At 37.3% G+C, this 19,851-nt stretch overlaps 1 protein-coding gene across 2 annotated transcripts in view; it reads left to right on the forward strand.

Moving 5' to 3' along the window:
* Positions 1-19,851, forward strand: part of SPART (spartin) — a 38,395-nt gene that overhangs the window by 12,078 nt on the left and 6,466 nt on the right. For both annotated transcript variants that reach the window (XM_059144163.1, XM_059144162.1), the window contains exons 5-8: positions 2,146-2,269; positions 7,139-7,333; positions 8,358-8,516; positions 8,596-8,686. In XM_059144163.1, the coding sequence (XP_059000146.1) occupies positions 2,146-2,269; positions 7,139-7,333; positions 8,358-8,516; positions 8,596-8,686 (569 nt within the window). The remainder of the gene's footprint in view (positions 1-2,145; positions 2,270-7,138; positions 7,334-8,357; positions 8,517-8,595; positions 8,687-19,851) is intronic.

The following is a 19,851-nucleotide window of genomic DNA, read 5'->3' on the forward strand; positions in this document are numbered from 1 at the left end:
AGCAGACTCCTGCCCAGCAGGGAGCCTAACATGGGGCTAGACCCCAGGACCCTGGAATCATAACCTGAGCTGAAGGCAGACACTTAACCAACTGAGCCACCCAAGTACCCCTTGAATATTCTACATTTATTTGTAGATTATGTTGAACATCTTAGACCAGCTTTGTGGAGGACACTGGGAGTCCAAGATGGTGCCAAGAAATATATTTATTAAAAATTTTTTTAAAATTTTTAATTTGCATAAAAAGCAAATACAGATGGTACTTAGTGAAAAGTAATTCTGCCTCCCATTCCTATCTATCCCTTAGCCACCTACCTCCTTGCTCTAGATATATTATTGCTAGCTTCTTATCCTTGCAGATACATTCAAACATATAAACATACACATTTATTTTGTGTGTGAATATACGTGTATATGCACACATTCACATAAGAATATGAATGGAAGACATACTGTTTTGCGCCTTTCTTTTTACTTAGTATGTTTGGAAATTTTTCACATCATTTAAAACTTCTATTTTTAAGAAATTTAATTTGTTAACTAAAAAAATCAAATTATATAAACAGGTATATACATTGAAAAACTCTACTCCCACTTTTGTCCATGTCATTGTCCCTGCCATAGTAGGTAATCACTTTTTATCAAGATCTTGTGTTTCTTCCCTAGTTTCTTGAGGCAGGTAAAAGCAAATAAAAACAGATTTCTCTCCCTTTCTTATACCAAAGGTATAAGAATTTATTTAAATAAATAAATTTATTTGAATAAATAATTTATTTGAATAAATTCTGGGGATCTTTCAGTGTTATAAATGGAGAACCCTCTCACTCTTTTTTATAGCTACCTCATATTTCATTGTATGGATTTATGATAGTTTTCTCTAACCAATCTATTGAGTCATTGGATGATTGTAGGCTTTTGCTATTAGAAACCGCTTCAGTGAGTAGCTTTGTAGATCCATTGATTCATACATTTGCAGGTAATTCATCAGATACACTCTTAGAAGTGGGGTTACTGAGTCAGAAAATAAATACATATGTAATTTTGATAGATTTTGCTAAGTTGCCCTCCCTAAGGACTATACTCTTTAGCACTTCCACCGGCATCATAGGAAACCTGTTTTCTTCATAGCTTAGTCCACAGAGTGGGTGATCAGCCTCTGTATTTTGGCAGTCTGATAGATAAGAAATTGTGTATTGGAATATCGTAATTTGCATTGATTTTATTGTGAGTGGTGTTGTGTATCTGCTTAGGGGTTCTTTGAATTTTGTGTCCTGTGGGATGTCTACTCTTGTCATTTGTCCATTTTGGATTGCTAGTCTTTCTTCCTGATTTCCAGGGGCTTTCTATGTATTAGGACTTTGGCTCATTATTTAAGATAGAAGTTCCTAATATTATGTTCATTTTGTCTTTGGGTTTTAATTAGGAATGGCTTCCCCTCCCCCCACAGAAGTTTTCATTTCATTTTTAATGTTTTATATTTTAAGTGAAGTTCTCTTCATATTTCCATTGGGAAGTTTGATTTTCAAGAAATTTTAGAGTATTATGAGGTCTGAGTTAACCTGCTGTTAATTTCTTAGAATGAATAAATTTAGCTTTGACATTTTAAGTGTTGACTCTAGTTCTCATAACAACTGTTAAATTAGCAAAATGCAGGTATATCTGTGTCCCTATTTCCATTTAGATGGAATAGCAGTGTTTATATATTTTTACTTGCTTTTACTTGATTTCTATCAAAACCAGTTTATTTGGATACATCCTTCCTTACTGATTGAGTCATATAACAAATGTTTTAAATCTTACTGAGTATCATGTGCATACTGCCATCAAGGGGTTGATAAGTTTATGAAGGAACTCATAATCTCATCAGTTTAAATATGATTTGATAAATGCTATATTGGAAGTATGTTGATATTTAAACCTTACTTTCCAGGGAGACCTTATATAAGACCAGGATATTTTTAAGCTTTATGGCAGTTGTGGTATTTTGCTTTCTGTTATAAAATATACTGGTAACTATGTTGGCTGGAGGTATTTTTATTAATTATATCTAACATTTGTTGGCTTAATATTTTATTACATAATGCTTATTATATTTTCCCATTATAATTTTTCTTCATTGTTTTACATTTGAAACATTTTTACTAGGCTAAAGACACTTCAAGTGAAGAAGTTAATCTGAGTCACATTGTACCCTATGAACCAGTTTCAGAAGAAAAAGCAAAGGAATTACCTGAATGGAGTGAGAAAGTGGCTCAAAATATTTTGTCAGGTATAACAGTAATGTTAATTTTTTTTCCCTATAATGTGAAACCTTTGAAATACATAAGAGAATACTTAGAAGGACAGTATTTTGTATTTTGGTTCTAAATGATCATTTTATAAATACTTTAAAACAGAGGAACTAGTCTTTTAGAACATTATATATTATCACATAGGTAGAAATTCTTGACTATTTTCTGTTTCACTCTAGGGAAAATTGGTAGTCAAAATCTTTGGGAATCCCCAGGCTCTCAGGATAGCTCTTCTGAACATAAAATTAGTTATTTTCCATTCTTCTTTGAAATTCTTCTTCAATCCTTTTCTCCCCTTTTCCCCCTTCCTCCTCTTCTAAAAAAAGTGATGAGGAACTCATCCTGTCTTTGGAAGCAAAGTAGCATTCCCTAACCACACTGCAATGGAGGTATGAAGAGACCTGAGGATTATAGCTAAGCTGTTTGGGATGTAGGCTGTACTATTTAATTGTGGTTAGAAAGGATATCAGATCAGTTATTTTAAAACCAGAATTATCAGGGCACTTGGGTGGCTCAGTGGGTTGAAGCCTCTGCCTTCAGCTTGGGTCATGATCCCAGGGTCCTGGGAGCCCCACATTGGGCTGTCCTCTCAGCAGGGAGCCTGCTTCCCTTCCTCTCTCTCTGCCTGCCTCTCTGCCTACTTATGATCTCTGTCTGTCAAATAAATAAATAAAATCTTTAAAAAAAAAAACAAAACTAGAATGATCGTTACTGACATGTCTTTCCATGTTTATTCGTTAACATTTTGGCTTTTCAACTGTTTTAGCTCTCAGATTTTTAGACCTTCTATTTTATTTTTAAAAACATTGCCAGTCACTCTTTAGTAAGCCAAATTTGTGACCCTGTAAAGAGATCTTGACCAGTCATTTAAAAGACTGTCAATATAGATTTCCATCACTGCACTAAAAACCCATTAAAATAATAAAGATGTCTAAAGCAGAGGAAACCTTCAACATGAAAAACCAACAAACTAAAATAAGTGAAAATTAATTAACTAATATTTTGCCCATGTCAGAGAGCTGCTAGAGATAAGACAAAGCCATGTTTTTCAGTTACAATTTTAATACTTAAAATTTAGCCTTGAGGGGCGCCTGGGTGGCTCAGTGGGTTAAGCCGCTGCCTTCGGCTCAGGTCATGATCTCGGAGTCCTGGGATCGAGTCCCACATCGGGCTCTCTGCTCAGCGGAGAGTCTGCTTCCCTCTCTCTCTCTCTGCCTGCCTCTCCATCTACTTGTGATTTCTCTCTGTCAAATAAATAAATAAAATCTTAAAAAAAAAAAAAAAATTTAGCCTTGATAAAGATTTTCAAAGACGTTCTAAAGAAAAATCTTCACTCTTACTATCCTGTCCCATAACTTTACAGATTGCTAGGCTGTTAGGTCAGCATTCAGAAATTTTGCCTATATTCACGTATAAGTAGATAACTAATTTCAAAGGTTATTTTCTTAAGTTTTTTTTAATTCTTACTGCTCAAGATAGTTCTATTTATTATTCCTGTGTGACAAACCATCTCAACCTTAATGGCATCAAACAACAAACATTTGTTTGTGGTACTGTGGGCCAGGTATTCCAAAAGGTCACAACAAGGATGGCTTACATCTGCTTCATGATAGCAGGACCTCAGCCAGGAAGACCCAAAGACTGACTAGTGACTCAGTAGCTGGGGGCTGGAATCATCTGAAGTCTCCTTTATTCACAAATCTGGCATCTGGGTTAGAAGAGCTCAAAATCTAGGACTGCCAAATAGAGTACCTAGACATGATTTCCATGTGTTTGACAGCTTAGCAACCTTAAGCTAGTCAGGCTTCTACATGGTAGCCCAGGGTTCCAAGCATGAATGATAATAGGAAACAGGCAGAAGCCACATATCCTTTCTAACAAATTCTTAGAAGTTTCCAGTATCTCTCACTACAAGAAGATAACAGATTTAAGGGGATGTGACATAGACCTACCCCACATCTCAATGGGAGGAATGTCAAGGTCATGTTGAAAGAACATGAACAGGTGATACTATTTGGCTACCTTTGGAAAGTATTGTATGCCACTAAGTTTTTTTGTTTTTTTGTTTGTTTGTTTGTTTTTTAAGATTTTATTTACTTATTTGAGAGAGACAGTGAGAGAAGGAACACAAGCTGGGAGAGTGGAAGAGGAGAAGGAGCCTTCCTGCTGATCAGGGAGCCCAATGAAGGACTCAATCCCAGGACTCTGGGATCATAACTTGAGCTCAAAGCAGACACTTAACGACTGAGCCACCCAGGTGCCCCTCTATGTCACTAAGTTTTAGGCCTCCTAAGTACCACACAGATTACATGTACTGGTTCTATTCAAAGAGCAAAGTACCCTTAGAATCAGCTAATTCTGGGGACAGATCGCTTTAGAGATTTCAGAAAAAACCTGAGTGGTGCATCATTTGAAAATGAGCAAAAATCACACTCTGATAACACTTAGGGGACTGCTTTACTACTTGAGACTTTAGTAGGCTTTTACAACTCTTTTCTTTTCTTCTTATCTCCTCAGTTCTAACAATAGCCCTAATAGTTGGTTACATTAAAATTATTTAACAGCCACTCAGAGTATATACCTCTTTATGTGCTTTTTAATAGGTAGAATGAAAACCAACTAGCTCATCAAATACTTAAGTTACAGGTAATAAAAAAAAAAGTGGCAGAAAATATTCAAGATTTACTCCAGGGAAAGTGATCTGATCTGTCCGGAGACAGTTTCTACCTGACTCATGCAGGCTCTATACAAAGATAAGTAATCAGGGAACTAAAGAGCTTAATCACTTTATCCCATGGTTTGTTCCTATCTAGTGTGTGAAGATCAGTAAAGATCAGTAAAAGTTACAGTACGGTGTTTTGTGAATATAAAAAGTGAAAAAACATGAAGTTACTGCTTAAAATTTACCTGTGTAGCATATTGGCTTGAAAGGCTAGAATTACACATTTAAGAAGGCAACTGCCAAACATTTTAGATGGCGATTTTAATAAGCTCATTTGGGAAGAGGTAGAGGATCATCAACTATAGACTGATAAGAGTACCAGCTGCATTGGGTTAGATTTGAGCGAGATCATTTTAAGTCATCTGGCAATTTCTCATTTATTCAGCAAACATCCATTGCCTGGATGGCATGCCATTAAATGGTTGCATATAAGATTAATATGGATAGAGTAAATCTGTATCTTGCTCTACACAAGCCATTTAAAAGATCTTAATAGCTACCAGTAAAATACTACATTTCCTGATCTTCTATTGTAATACTTAGGTTTTAAAGTATTATCTCTATTATACACTCTTTCATGGTGATAACTTCTTTATAATTTGCATCTAGTATTTCTCTTTTCAATCTTATGACTTTTCACTTATCTAATTTCCATTTATTCTTAGTCATCAATGGACTCTGTCCCTCTTGTTTATTTTATTGTAGGAGTATAGTCTACTTAAGCTTTCCTTTGCTTCATTGTCATTTATGATTTCTCAGTCTTCCTTCTTCAAGTTCAGCCAGTTTTTTACTTCTTAAATCTTTTCAACCTGTAAATTAACAGCAAACACCTTATGTATATTTTTAATAGAGGTCTTCAGTCCCTACATTGTTATGGGAATTCTTTGCTGGAAGATACTTGTCTGGGTTTGAGACCTGGTCCTCCTGCAGGGGAGGACAGTGGGGGTAGTGTTTGAGCTAGAGGTGGAAATGTTGACTGAAACAGGAAGAGAAACACAACAGTTTTTCTAATCAGTTACCACTTGGCAACTTTATTTCATTGTTTTTTATTTATTTTTATTTTTCATTGTTCATATTTTTAAATAAACAGGATTTTCACATGTCACTGGATGCTTACTCACTCACCGGCCAGAGTAATTATATAAAAACCTTGCCACATACCTTTGGAGAATATACTTAGGTATTTTATATGTCTAGCTTTAAAAGCTACTTTTTTCAGGGTATAGACAAAAAGGAAATATTTAAAATTGTAAGCTCTCCAAGGCAAGGTAACGCCTTCTTCTTAGGGGAAACTATTCTCCTGGGGATTTTTCCTTTCTTTTTCCATCTCTTCCCACTTCTCCTTTCCTCAAGTGTACACAGGGACTTTTCACTAGAGAAGTCTATGCTATCCTGCTTTCTGTCTTGACAGTCTCATTTTTCGTGTATGCTCTAAGAAACATTGAGCAAAACTAAAGGACTGGAACTACTCTCATGAGAAATGGCCAAACCATCTAGGCTTCCCGTTTTCTTATGTATTGAGTATTCTCTCTTTGTCATTCAGGTTTATGTTATAAATTAAAAGGTGTGGATATCATGGGATTTGGGTTTGGGATTGAGGGAGGAACAGGACCCTGCCTTGTGCCTTTTGTCTAAAGCAAGCAAGCAAGAGTTCTGCCCTGATGTTTGAGATCTAGCAGGTTTATTGGTTTCTAATTTGCATCATTTGTGTCTAAACCCCTCAGCACTTCATAGAGGAAAAGTGGTACCTGGACTAAGGCAAGAACAAGGAAGCCTGGGTCCTCAAGCCAAATACTGTGTTATTGGCACCAAAACCCAAAATTAGTCCCTAACAATAGTAATAATAGTGTGATAAATAATGTATAGATACCTACAAGTTGTAGTAGCAGCAGAGTATACAGAAATATGTTACTGAGTAATCTGTGACCTAAGTACTGAAAGATAAATTTACTTAGAAAAAGTGTATTCCAGGCAGAAAATTACAATTGTAAAGTTGGCTTAAAAGCTTATGGTGTGTTTAGGATCTGAACATTGAATTCCTTGGGTTTTTTCTTTTGATTTATTAAAGGGTTTATAGGTATAATCAGCTCTAATATTGTGGACTTCTTAATTTTCGTATAAAAAGGTGCTTCCTGGGTGAGCTGGGGTTTGGTCAAAGGTGCTGAATTTACCGGCAAAGCAATCCAGAAAGGTGCTTCTAAACTCCGTGAACGGATTCAACCAGAAGAAAAACCAGTGGAAGTTAGTCCTGCTGTGACCAAGGGACTTTATATAGCAAAGCAGGCTACAGGAGGAGCAGCAAAAGTCAGTCAGTTCCTGGGTAAAGTAACTTTGGAGGACTTTACTTCTTTCAGTTAAATTAAAAATGATCTCTTAATTCAGGTTAATCTAAATGTTCCTTTAGATGATTTAACCTTAAGAATAAAGGATTAGGACAAAGCAGTATCATCTTGCTACTCATAGTGGGATCTATAGCAACAACATCAACCTATCTGCGAGCTCTAGAAATATTTCAGATATTTGGTACACATTACTGATTCAGAAACAAGATCTCTAGGTGATTGTTATTTGCATATTAGTTTGAGAAACATTGGTTAAAGGATTATTTTGATGTGTCAGAAAGAGGAGTGTCCATGCCTTTGAAAAGGAATGGCTCTGAATGTATTTGCTATCCTTAAATATGACACGTTCTTTTAAGGACAGCTCACTGTGTCTTAGTTGGTGTGGAGTTAAAGGGATGTATTGTTTGAATTAAGCTGATTCGGTGATTCTGATGTCAGCCTTCCCAAGTAACATGTCTCTTCATCTTCCTTGAGAATCATAGATCTAAAGTTTAGTATTTTAAGATAGCCAGATAACTCCTTAATGAATTATCATTAGATTTAGTAAGATTATCTTTTTGATATTCAGTATTCTTCCAATCAGATTTTGGTTTGTTTACTTTTATATAGATTTAAATACTTTATTACTATTTCAGTGAAATATTTGTCAATGTGGAGAAAACAGAAGTACACATAGCTGGAAAACATGAAAGATGGACCTACAAGTTTTGTATTGCAGCAATCTTGGTTTTTTGTTTTTTGTTTTTTTTAAAGCAAATTGCCAAAAAGAACATTATGTTTAAGAGGCAGTTTTATCATTAGGTTCTGCATACGTGTCTTTAAACCAAATAATAGCCTTTGTTTAAAAACTGGCCAGCCTTGGTTCTCATCCTTATATAGAGTTGCTAAATTATGCAATAAAACAACTTTAGATGCTCATGTAAGAAATTTGCTAAAAAGTGGTAAAATCAAGGAAAGAATACATTTTTTCTAAGTGTTTCCCCCTTTTTATGGTTTCATTAGTTGATGGAGTTTGCACTGTAGCAAACTGTGTTGGAAAGGAACTGGCTCCACACGTCAAGAAGCATGGAAGCAAACTTGTTCCAGAATCTCTTAAAAAAGACAGAAATGGGAAGTCTACCTTGGATGGTGCTATGGTTGTAGCTGCAAGTAGTGTTCAAGGTAACAATGACCCATAAATTTACCTAGCAAGGTCCATTTGTTTTGCTGTAGTTTTACTTACTTCTAAATATTTTTGCAGGATTTTCAACTGTCTGGCAGGGATTGGAATGTGCAGCCAAATGTATTGTTAACAATGTTTCAGCAGAAACTGTACAAACTGTCAGATACAAGTAAGTTGAGTTTTATCATTTTAATGAATAAATCTGTTCTAACATTTGCAAGAATTCAGGACAGTTAAAATGACTGTGCTATTATTGAATATCTAATAAAACAGTTTTTTTACTCTGTTTTTCTTTCTTTTTTTTTTTTAAGATTATTTATTTATTTGACAGAGATCACAAGTAGGCAGAGAGGCAGGCAGAGAGAGAGAGAGGAGGAAGCAGGTCCCCACTGAGCAGAGAGCCCTATGTGGGGCTCGATCTCGGGACCCTGGGATCATGACCTGAGCTAAAGGCAGAGGCCTTAACCCACTGAGCCACCCAGGCACCCCTACTCTGTTTTTCTTAATATTTTTGACAAATTAATAGAAATATGTGACTTTGCCTTATATTACTAATGGTTATATTTGTTCATCATTCATGCAATGAGTAAGCTTAATGAAAAAAAAAACCCTGCAGTTTCTGAATACCTTATTAACTGCATGTTCTTGTGATGGGTGATGTTTGCCAGTAGTTTTGATGGGAAAAACTTGAATTTTAATTAATCTGTTGTACCTTGTTAACATTAGCCCCTTCTGTATGTAAAGAATGTTAAATATTGCCACATCTTATTTGACTCTACCATTATTCATTCTTATTGGAATGGACAGGTGGTATGTTATCTATTTCCTATATTAAAATGTGGGCAAACATAGAAATGAGGGATCTGCCCAGGCTAATCTGATAGGTGTTAAAGGTGAGACTTAAAACAGGATCATCTGATTTTAGCTCTTTATTCTTTATAAGTCCTTGAGGAATCTATTCTTTTTTTTTTTTTAATTTTTTATTTTTTATAAACATATATTTTTATCCCCAGGGGTACAGGTCTGTGAATCGCCAGGTTTACACAATTCACAGCACTCACCATAGCACATACCCTCCCCAATGTCCATAACCCCACCCCCCTCAGCCAGCCCCCCTCCCCCCAGCAACCCTCAGTTTGTTTTGTGAGATTATGAGTTAATTATGGTTTGTCTCCCTCCCAATCCCATCTTGTTTCATTTATTCTTCTTCTATCCCCTTAACCCCCCATGTTGTATCACCACTTCCTCATATCAGGGAGATCATATGATAGTTGTCTTTCTCTGCTTGACTTATTTCGCTAAGCATGATACGCTCTAGTTCCATCCACGTTGTCGCAAATGGCAAGATTTCATTTCTTTTGATAGCTGCATAGTATTCCATTGTGTATACATACCACATCTTCTTTATCCATTCATCTGTTGATGGACATCTAGGTTCTTTCCATAGTTTGGCTATTGTGGACCTTGCTGCTATAAACATTCGGGAGCACGTGCCCCTTCGGATCACTATGTTTGTATCTTTAGGGTAAATACCCAGTAGTGCAATTGCTGGGTCATAGGGCAGTTCTATTTTCAACATTTTGAGGAACCTCCATGCTGTTTTCCAGAGTGGTTGCACCAGCTTGCATTCCCACCAACAGTGTAGGAGGGTTCCCCTTTCTCCATATCGAGGAATCTAGTTCTAAAAAATAAATCTAGTATGAAGGACCGGAGTTCCTTTCTTAGTTTTGAATTAGTTTAAAGCCTAATATTAAATTTTTATTTAGAAACCAAAAAGTAATATTCATGGTATTCTCAACTCTCAGTTATTTGTTTTAATTATCCACTCACAACATTTCAGATCATACTTACGTATCAGACATTTGTGTTCAGTGCTTTTTAATATATGTATTTAATCTTCAGTACTATTTTTTTTTTTTTTTGAGAGAGAGGGAGAGAAAGAGGAGTGGGGGAGGAGCGGAGGGAGAGAGAGAGAGAGAGAGAGAATCTTAAGCAGGCTTCATGCCCAGTGCAGAGTCCAATGTGGGGCTCCATCTCACAAACCTGAGGTCATGACCCCAGCCAAAATCAAGAGTCAGACACTTAACCCACCGAGCCACCCAGGCACCTCTAATCTTTAACACTATTATCTCCATTTTATAAATGAGGAAGCCAAAGCATAGAGCTGTTAAATAACCTTGTTGAAGATTATATCCCTGGTAAGTGGTAGAGCGGGGATGTAAGCCAGGTCTCTCTGTGTCATGCATTGTGAAGAACAGTACTGGACCAACCCTGAGCTTGATGGGACTTCTGTGCACGTTTAGTATCTAGAGTTAGAAATCGCGATCTATCATGCATTAACATTCTCTCCCACTATAGTAAATTACTAATGGCTTAGGAAAAACTAACTTAGTTTACAGACTGAGTTGATGATCTCCAACTGGAGCATGCATACATTTTGAATCAAAGCAGCATAGCATGTTGATCAAAAGATTTGGTAAAGAAAATATAGCATAGATCTGAAATTCTTTTTGTGGAAATAAAAAAAACAAGTCTTCCAGCTTTCTACCTCTGGGTACTTTTTTTAACCTTGATCTCTAGTACTCTTTGTGTTGTGACTCTGAGGTTATTTTGGTGGATCAATTGTAATTAGAAAAATAGTTTTTTCTTTTGCTGCAAGAATCCAAGAAAATCAGCTGTGCCTTTTCGGCCATAAGTGAATTATTTTTAGATTATCAGGATCATTTGTTGCCTAAATTGTTAGGCAGTCATGTTAGAAAGTAATAAATGCTTCCATCAGCTTTGCCTATTTCCTACTTTATTTAAAAAAAAAATGCTTATCTAAGTACAATTAAATAGAGCTTTATTAAAGGTTAGCAAGGTTTTGGTGTAGATACTGTATTTTTGGTCCTTAGTGAGGAGATCTTAATATGATAAAAAGGACACTTTTTAACAGTGATTCTGAGCTAATTTATTTTTATAAGGGTATGTATCGCTGTTCTTTTTATCCTTTACTCCAAAGATCTGTGGAGTGAAAAAACAGGTGAGAATTTAGTTAAGTACTTTTATATTTCTAACTATAAAGCTACTTTGGCTTAGCAGTAATTTAATTAGAAACTTGGAAAGATATTATGTGCAGTGGGTAGGTAAAGGGTTTTGTAATACTGTTTCCTCACTTATGAGTAATCTGGCCCAGAAGTAGAAATTGTCTTTTAAATGAAGAAACTGCAAGAATCAAGCCAGTAATAACTTAATATTTATCACTGAAGAAATGGAAGAACTAGTTATTCATTTAATTTAGTTCTGATTTATTTACATGAATTTACATTTCTGAATGTAAATGTAATAAATCTATATTTTTATATTTATGATTTTACACTTTGAAAAAGTATTTGATAGCGTAAGCATTTGTGTTTCTTTTCTAATCCAGCTGATGATAGTGTAATAAAATTTGTATTCTTATTGACTATAAGTTATTCTCCCAAGTTGTTTTGAATCTGCCATAATTATATGCATTATGCGTAGGAGAAAAACAAATGTATTATATATACTTATCTGATTTCTGGTGTTGAAAGCCAATATAGGAGATTATCTTTTCATTTAGGCATATTTGAAAGCAGATTGTGTTAAAGAAGTATATTATTTATACCTTTCATGGATTTATTTATTTATTTTTTATACCTACAAATGCCTATTTTTATTTATTTACTTATTTATTTAATTTTAGTTTATTTTTTCAGTGTTCCAAGATTCATTGTTTATGTATCACACCCAGTGCTCCATGCAATATATGCCCTCCATAATACCCACCACCAGGCTCACCCATCCCCCCAACCCCTTCCCTTGCAAGACTCTCAGTTAGTCTCTCAGAGTCCACAGTCTCACATGGTTCGTCTCCTTCTCCAATTCCCCCCAGTTCACTTTTCCTTTCCTTCTTCTAATGTCCTCCACATTACTCCTTACTCTCCACAAGTAAGTGAAACCATATGATAATTGACTCTCTTTCTGCTTAACTTACTTCACTCAGCATAATCTTCTCTAGACCCATCCATGTTGATACAAAAGTTGGGTGTTCATCTTTTCTGATGGAGGCATAATATTCTATTGTATATATGAACCATATCTTCTTTATCCATTCGTCTGTTGAAGGGCATCTTGGCTCTTTCCACAGTTTGACAACTGTGGCCATTGCTGCTGTAAACATTGGGGTACAGATGGCCCTTTTCACTGCATCTGTATCTTTGGAGTAAATACCCAGTAGTGCAATTGCAGGATCATAGGGTAGCTCTACTTTTAATTTCTTAAGGAATCTCCACACTGTTTTCCTAAGTGGCTGCACCAACTTGCCTTCCCACCAACAGTGTAAGAGGGTTCCCCTTTCTCCACATCCTCTCCAACACTTGTTGTTTCTTTTCTTGTTAATTTTGGCCATTCTAACTGGTATCTCAGTGTGGTTTTGATTTGAATCTCCCTGATGGCTAATGATGATGAACATTTTTCCATATGTCTGTTAGCCATTTGTATGACTTCTTTGGAGAAGTGTCTCTTCATGTCTTCTGCCCATTTTTTGATGTGATTATCTGTTCTTTGAGTGTTGAATTTGAGGAGTTCTTTATAGATCTTAGATATCAGCCCTTTGAAGTGTCATCTGCAAATATCTTCTCCCCTTCGGTGGGTTGCCTCTTTGTTTTGTTGACTGTTTGCTGTGCAGAAGCTTTTGATCTTGATGAAGTCCCAAAAGTTCTTTTTCACTTTTGTTTCCTTTGCCTTTGGAGACACGTCCTGAACGAAGTTGCTGTGACCGATGTCAAAGAGGTTACTGCCTATGTTCTCTAGGATTTTAATAGATTCCTGTCTCACATTGAAGTCTTTTATTCATTTCGAGCTTATCTTTGTGTACAGTGTAAGAGAATGGTCACGTTTCATTCTTATATACATGGCTGTCCAATTTTCCCAGCACCATTTATTGAAGAGAATGTCTTTTTTTCAACTAGATATTTTTTCCTGCTTTATCAAAGGTTATTTTACCATAGAGTTGCAGGCCCATATCTGGACTCTCTACTCTGTTTCACTGGTCTTTGTGTCTGTTTTGTGCCAGTACCATGCTGTCTTGGTGATCACAGCTAGTAAAACCTGAAATCCGGCAACATGATGCCCCCAGTTTTGTTTTTCTTTTTCAACATTTCCTTAGCAATTTGGGGTCTTTTCTGGTTCCATACAAATTTCAGGATTGTTTGTTCCAGTACTTTGAAAAATGCTGGTGGAATTTTGTTCGGGATGGCATTGGAAGTATTGATTGCGCTGGGCAGTATAGACATTTTAACAATGTTTATTCTTCTGATCCATTAGCATGGAATGCTTTTCCATCTTTTTGTGTCTTCTTCAATTTCTTTCATGAGTGTTCTGTAGTTCCTCGAGTACAGATCATTTACCTCTTTGGTTAGGTTTATTCCAAGGTATCTGTGGTTCTTGGTGCTATAGTAAATGGAATTGATTCTCTAATTTCCCTTTCTATAATTACATTTTTAGTGTATAAGAAAGCAATTAGTTTCTGTACATTGATTTTGTATCCTGCTGCACTACTGAATTGCTGTATGAGTTATAGTAGTTTGGGGGTGGAGTCTTTTGGGCTTCCATATAAAGTATCATGTCATCTTTGAAGAGAGTTTGACTTCCTCTTTGCCTATTTGAATACCTTTTATTTATTTTTGTTGTTTGATTGCTGTTGCTGGGACTTCTAGTACCATGTTGAGCAGCAGTAGCAAGAATGGGCATCCTTGTCGTGTTCCTGATCTCAAAGGGAACCAGCTTTTCCCCATTGGGAATAATATTCACTGTGGGTTTTTCATAGATAGATTTTAGGAAGTTGAGAAATGTTCCCTCTATCCCTAAGCTTTGAAGAGTTTTAATCAGGAACGGATGCTGTATTTTGTGAAATGCTTTTTCTGCATCAATTGAGAGGACCATGTGGTTCTTCTCTCTTCTCTTATTGATTTGTTCTATTATACTGATTGACTTGTGAATGTAGAACCACCCTTGCATCCCAGGGATAAATCCCACCTGGTCATGGTGGGTAATCTTTTTAATGTACTGTTGTTGGATCGTATTAGCTAGGATCTTGTTGAGAATCTTGGTGTCCTATTCATCAGGGATACTGGCCTGAAATTCTCCTTTTTAATGGGCTCTTTGCCTGGTTTGGGGATCAGGGTATTGCTGCTTCATAGGAAGAGTCTGGAAGTTTTCCTCCTGTTTCGGTTTTTTGAAACAGGTTCAGGAGAATAGGTATTATTTCTTCTTTGAATGCTTGGTAGGATTCCTCAGGGAATCCATCAGGTCCTGGGCTCTTGTTTTTTGGGAGGTTTTTGATCAACTGCTTCAATCTCATTACTAGATATTAGTCTACTCAGGTTGTCAGTTTCTTCCTGTTTCAGTCTTGGAAGTGTATAGGTTTCCAGGAATGCATGCATTTCTTCTAGGTTGCTTAACTTATTGGCATATGGCTGTTGATAATAATTTCTGATGATTGTTTTTATTTCCTTGGTGTTAGTCGTGATCTCTCCCCTTTCGTTCATAATTTCATTAATTTGGTTCCTCTTTTCTTTTGGATTAGTTTGGCTAGTGGTTTATCAATCTTATTAATTCTTTCAAAGAATCAGCTTCTAGTTTTGTTGATGTGTTCTGCTATATCTCTAGTTTCTAACTCATTGATCTCAGCTCTGAGCTTAATTATTTCCTTTCTTGTGCATGGGGTTGGCTTAATTTGTTGTTGATTTTCCAATTCTTTAAGGTGTAAAGAGAGTTGGCATATTTGGGGTTTTTCAATTTTTATGAGTAAGGCTTGGATGGCTATGTGTTTCCCCCATAGGACTGCCTTTGCTGTATCCCGTAAGTTTTGGACCAATGTGTCTTCATTCTCATTGGTTTCCATGAATTGTTTAAGTTCTTCTTTGATTTCCTGGTTGATCCATACATTCTTGAGCAGGATGATCTTTAGCTACCAGGTGTTTGTATTCCTTCTAACCTTTTTCTTATTGTTGAGTTCCAATTTGAAAGCATTATGGTCTGAGAGTGTGTAGGGAATAATCTCAGTCTTTTAGTATTGGTTGAGCCTGATTTGTGACCCAGTATTTGGTCTGTTCTGGAGAAAGTTCCATGTGCGCTTGAGAAGAATGAGTATTCTGTTGTTTTAGGGTGGAATGTTCTGTATATATCTTTGAGGTCCATCTAGTCCAATGTGTCATTCAAAGCTCTTGGTTCTTTATTGGTTTTCTGCTTAGATGATCTGTTTATTGCTGACAATGGCGTGTTAAGATCCCCTACAATTAATATTTTCATATCAGTAGGACTCTTTATTTTGATTAACAGTTGGCTTATGTAGTTGGCTGCTCCCTTATTGGGGACATAAATACTTAGAATTGTTAGATCTTCCTGGTGGATAGATCCGTTAAAAGTGCTGTGAAGTGTGTAAACCTGGTGATTCACAGACCTGTACCCCTGGGGATAAAAATATATGTTTATAAAAAATTTTTTTAAAATGGTGTAGTGTCCTTCTGTATATCTGACTACAGTCTTTAGCTTAAAATCTAATTTACCTGATACGAGAATCGCTACCCCAGCTTTCTTTTGAGGCCTGTTGGAATGAAAGATGGTTTTCCATCCCTTCACTCTCAGTCTGGATGTGTCTTTTAGGTCCCGAATTGTCTCTTGTAGAGAGCATATGGATAGATCCTGTCATTTTATCCAGTCTGCAACCCTGTGCTTTTTTATGGAAGCATTTAGGCTGTTCATATTGAGAACGATTATTGAAAGATAAGTTTTTATTGACATCATGTTGCTTGTTTCTATCGGTTGTTTCTTGTTTCTATAGGTTGTCTCTGTAAATTTCTGTTCTATGTCACTCTTGGGTTCTTTCCTCTTTTATGGACCCCCCCCCCCAATATTTCTTGTAGTGCTAGCTTGGTGGTCACATACTCTTTCAAACCTTGTGGTCTTGGAAGCTCTTTATCTCTCCATCTATTTTGAATGTCAGCCTTGCTGGATAAAGTATTCTTGGCTGCATGTTCTTCTCATTTAGTGCCCTGAATATGTCTTGCCAGCCCTTTCGGCTTGCCAGGTTTGTGTGGACAGATCTGATGTTATTCTAGTGGACCTTCTTCTGTATGTGAGGAGTCTCTTCCCCCTAGCTGCCCTTAGGACCCCCTTTTCTAAAATTATGATTTGTGAATTTCATAGTTACATGTCTGGAGGTCTTTCTAGATTTGTTGGTCTTGTGGGGGCATCCTTTCTGCCTCTAGGACAGAAACATTTGTTCCATTCCCCAGACTAGGAAAATTTGTTAGGCATACCAGTAATTTGTTAGGCATCCCAATAATTCTAACATTGGAATGTTTCATGGTGTCATTTTTTTCCCTAATTCTGTTTTCATGGCTTCTAAGATGTTTGTTCCAGGCCTTCTCCCAATCCTTCCTTTCTATCGGTTTGTCTTCTAGATCACTAATTCGATCTTTTGCCTTGGTTACCCTAGGTGTTAGAGTATTTAGATTAGATTGATCTCACTGATAGCATTTTTTAGTACTGCCAGATCAGCCCTCACTTCCACCCTTAGAGTTTCTATGTTGCCACTGATGGTCTCCTCCAAGCCAGCCATTGCCTGGATAATTGTTACCCTGAATTCCCTTTCCAACATACTGTTTATGTCCTTATCCGGTATTTCATGGCAGAGGGCAGAGTCTCTGATTCTTCCTCTGTTGGGTGTTCCTCCTCCTAGTCATTTTGGTGAGAGGTGGTTGAGGGGATGTATAGCTGAATATATCAGCCACACTCTAGGCAAGGTACACACTGGAAAGTTTTGGAGCAATTGGAAGTCACCACCAAAAAGAAAGAAAAAAGAGGAAAAAAAAAAAAAGAGAAAACCCAGCCAAAATGCACCTCAAAAGTAAGATTTATAAGGTACATGAACAAAAACGAACAAACAAAAAGACCAACAAAAGTAAAAGGGGCGCCTGGGTTGCTCAGTGGGTTAAGCTACTGCCTTCTGCTCAGGTCATGATCTCAGGGTCCTGGGATCGAGTCCCACATCGGGCTCTCTGCTCAGCAGGGGCCTGTTCCCTTCCTCTCTCTCTGCCTGCCTCTCTGCCTACTTGTGATCTCTCTCTGTCAAATAAATAAATAAAATTCTTTAAAAAAAAAAAAAAGTAAAAGAAAAAAAAGAAACACCCAGCCAAAATGAACCAAGACTAAGATTTATATAGTACAAAAACAAATACACAGAAACCCTAACAGAAGAATAAGATGGGAAGATGGTTATAAACTCTTGATGTGGGCAAGGAAGTCATTTCCGTTCTTCCTGTGTGAATCTTGTTATCTTTGTCAAAGGACTCAACTTTCCAGAGATACAGGGAAATTGAAACTGGTTTATATATAGGGATGGCATTGAATAGGGAAAAAAAATTACATTGAAGCTTATATCTATATGTATAAAAAAAAAAGAAAAGAAAAAGAAATACAGGTATATTATACAGGTATGAAAAAAGTTCCAGTTAAAAAGTTATTATGGAATATATTGCATTAAACCTCTAGTTATAATGGAAAGTAGGCTAAACAAATTAAAAGAATAAGAATCGTAAGAACGAATTTTAAAAAAAGAAAAAAGAAAAGTTGTTATCTATGAAATATACAGGTTTGGGGGTAATACCCAGAGATTAATATATTGTTTACCCCTGATGTTGGGGTTTATGGGGACCCTGTGGTGGTTATCCTCTTGTTCTTTTGGCTTATCTTCTGGGGGAGGGGCCTTTTGGCTTATCTTCTTGGGGAGTGTGGTGCTTGGGCTGAGTCGCCCTGCCCCCTATCAGGGGATTGGATCTGTGGAAACTGGTTTTTCAGGCTTTTGTTCTCTGGAGGTTTTTTTTTTGGCGGCTTTTTGTGCTTTTCAGAGGTTTAGTGGAAAGCAAACTGTCCACACTCAGACCTCCGCCTCAGAGACAAGTCTCAGACTGCTTACCTCTGGGTGGTCCAGAACACACAGACGCCTCCCCATGCAAACTCCGCTGAACACCACAGCTCCACCACACCACAGGTGGTGGACATTCCCAGCTGCTATTATCGGTGGTCACCCGAGGCCCTGGCTTGTTTCTGCACCTCTGTGCCACTAAAACCATGATATTGATCCAGGTGAGCCCAAACCCAGGTTACTGCCATTGCCGGTACTACTGTCTGGGGCCCTCGCCCACAACTGATGCACTCGCACCACGCGGAGGCACAAGTTGTGTAATGCTGCCAGTCAAGGGACCCTGACCTCTGAGGCTGCCCTGGGTTCTCTCAGGCACAGGCTGCACATCCCACAGCCACGCAGGTAATCGGCTGCCAGCCTAGAGACTGCAGGCTGGCGCCTACACCGGACTCCCTGAGGCGCAGGCAGGAGTGCATCCAGCCCGAGAGGTGGTACAAGCAGCGGAAAGCCACAGGCTAAGGGACCACGGACTGGACTCTCTGGCTCGAGTGGTCGCTGGTGGTAACCACCCTGGGATCCTGGGCTTAGGTCTGTGCCCTTAACTGCCCAGTTCCACCAGTTGCCCCTCAAGATCTTTTGCTTTTTTTGAGTGCTTTTAACCAGTCTCCAAGTTAATGCTGGTCCCCAATCACAGGGCACTTTCGTATTGGGGTATTACTTTCAAATGGTTTGCTTCTGGTGGCTCCCTCCCTCTTCTGTTATCCTCCAATATCTGTCCAAGTGTTCCCACTCCCATCACCTCTCCACTTATATCTCCTGCCCCTGTAGAGATCCAGAAGTATACAATCTTAAATCTCAGGCTGATTTCATGGGTGTTCAGAGTTTTCTGGTGATACTTAGCTTACTTTAGGAGACTGTTGAAACAGGGTCTCCTACTTCTCTGCCATCCTGCCCCTCCTTTCATGGTTTTATGGTTAAAGATTATGTTCATTATGAGTGGTTTATCTAAAGAGCTGTATAATTACATTCTTAAAACTTTTAGGTAAATATGTAGGAACTGTTTATTAAGACTGTTTTTGTCAGTTACATTAATACTTTTGTCTTTAAATTTAGGATCCTGAAGACATACAGGAACAATAAAAATAAGTAACTTCAAATCTGCTGTATTTAATTGCAGCATGGTATCTACTAAATAATTCCTCACTCTTCTACGTAGCTTCTAAATTTCAGCTTTAAGCTCCTTTTTTTTTCCCATTTGAAATTGTTTAGAGGATGGGGTGCCTGGCTGGCTCTGTCAAAAGAGGGTGTGACTCTTGATCTTGAGGTCCTATGTTCAAGCCCCACACTGGGTAATAGAGATTACTAAAAAAAAAAATAAACTTTAAAAAATTAAATAGAGGAAA

This window comes from Mustela lutreola, chromosome 13, assembly GCF_030435805.1.
Source record: "Mustela lutreola isolate mMusLut2 chromosome 13, mMusLut2.pri, whole genome shotgun sequence".
NCBI lineage: Eukaryota > Metazoa > Chordata > Mammalia > Carnivora > Mustelidae > Mustela > Mustela lutreola.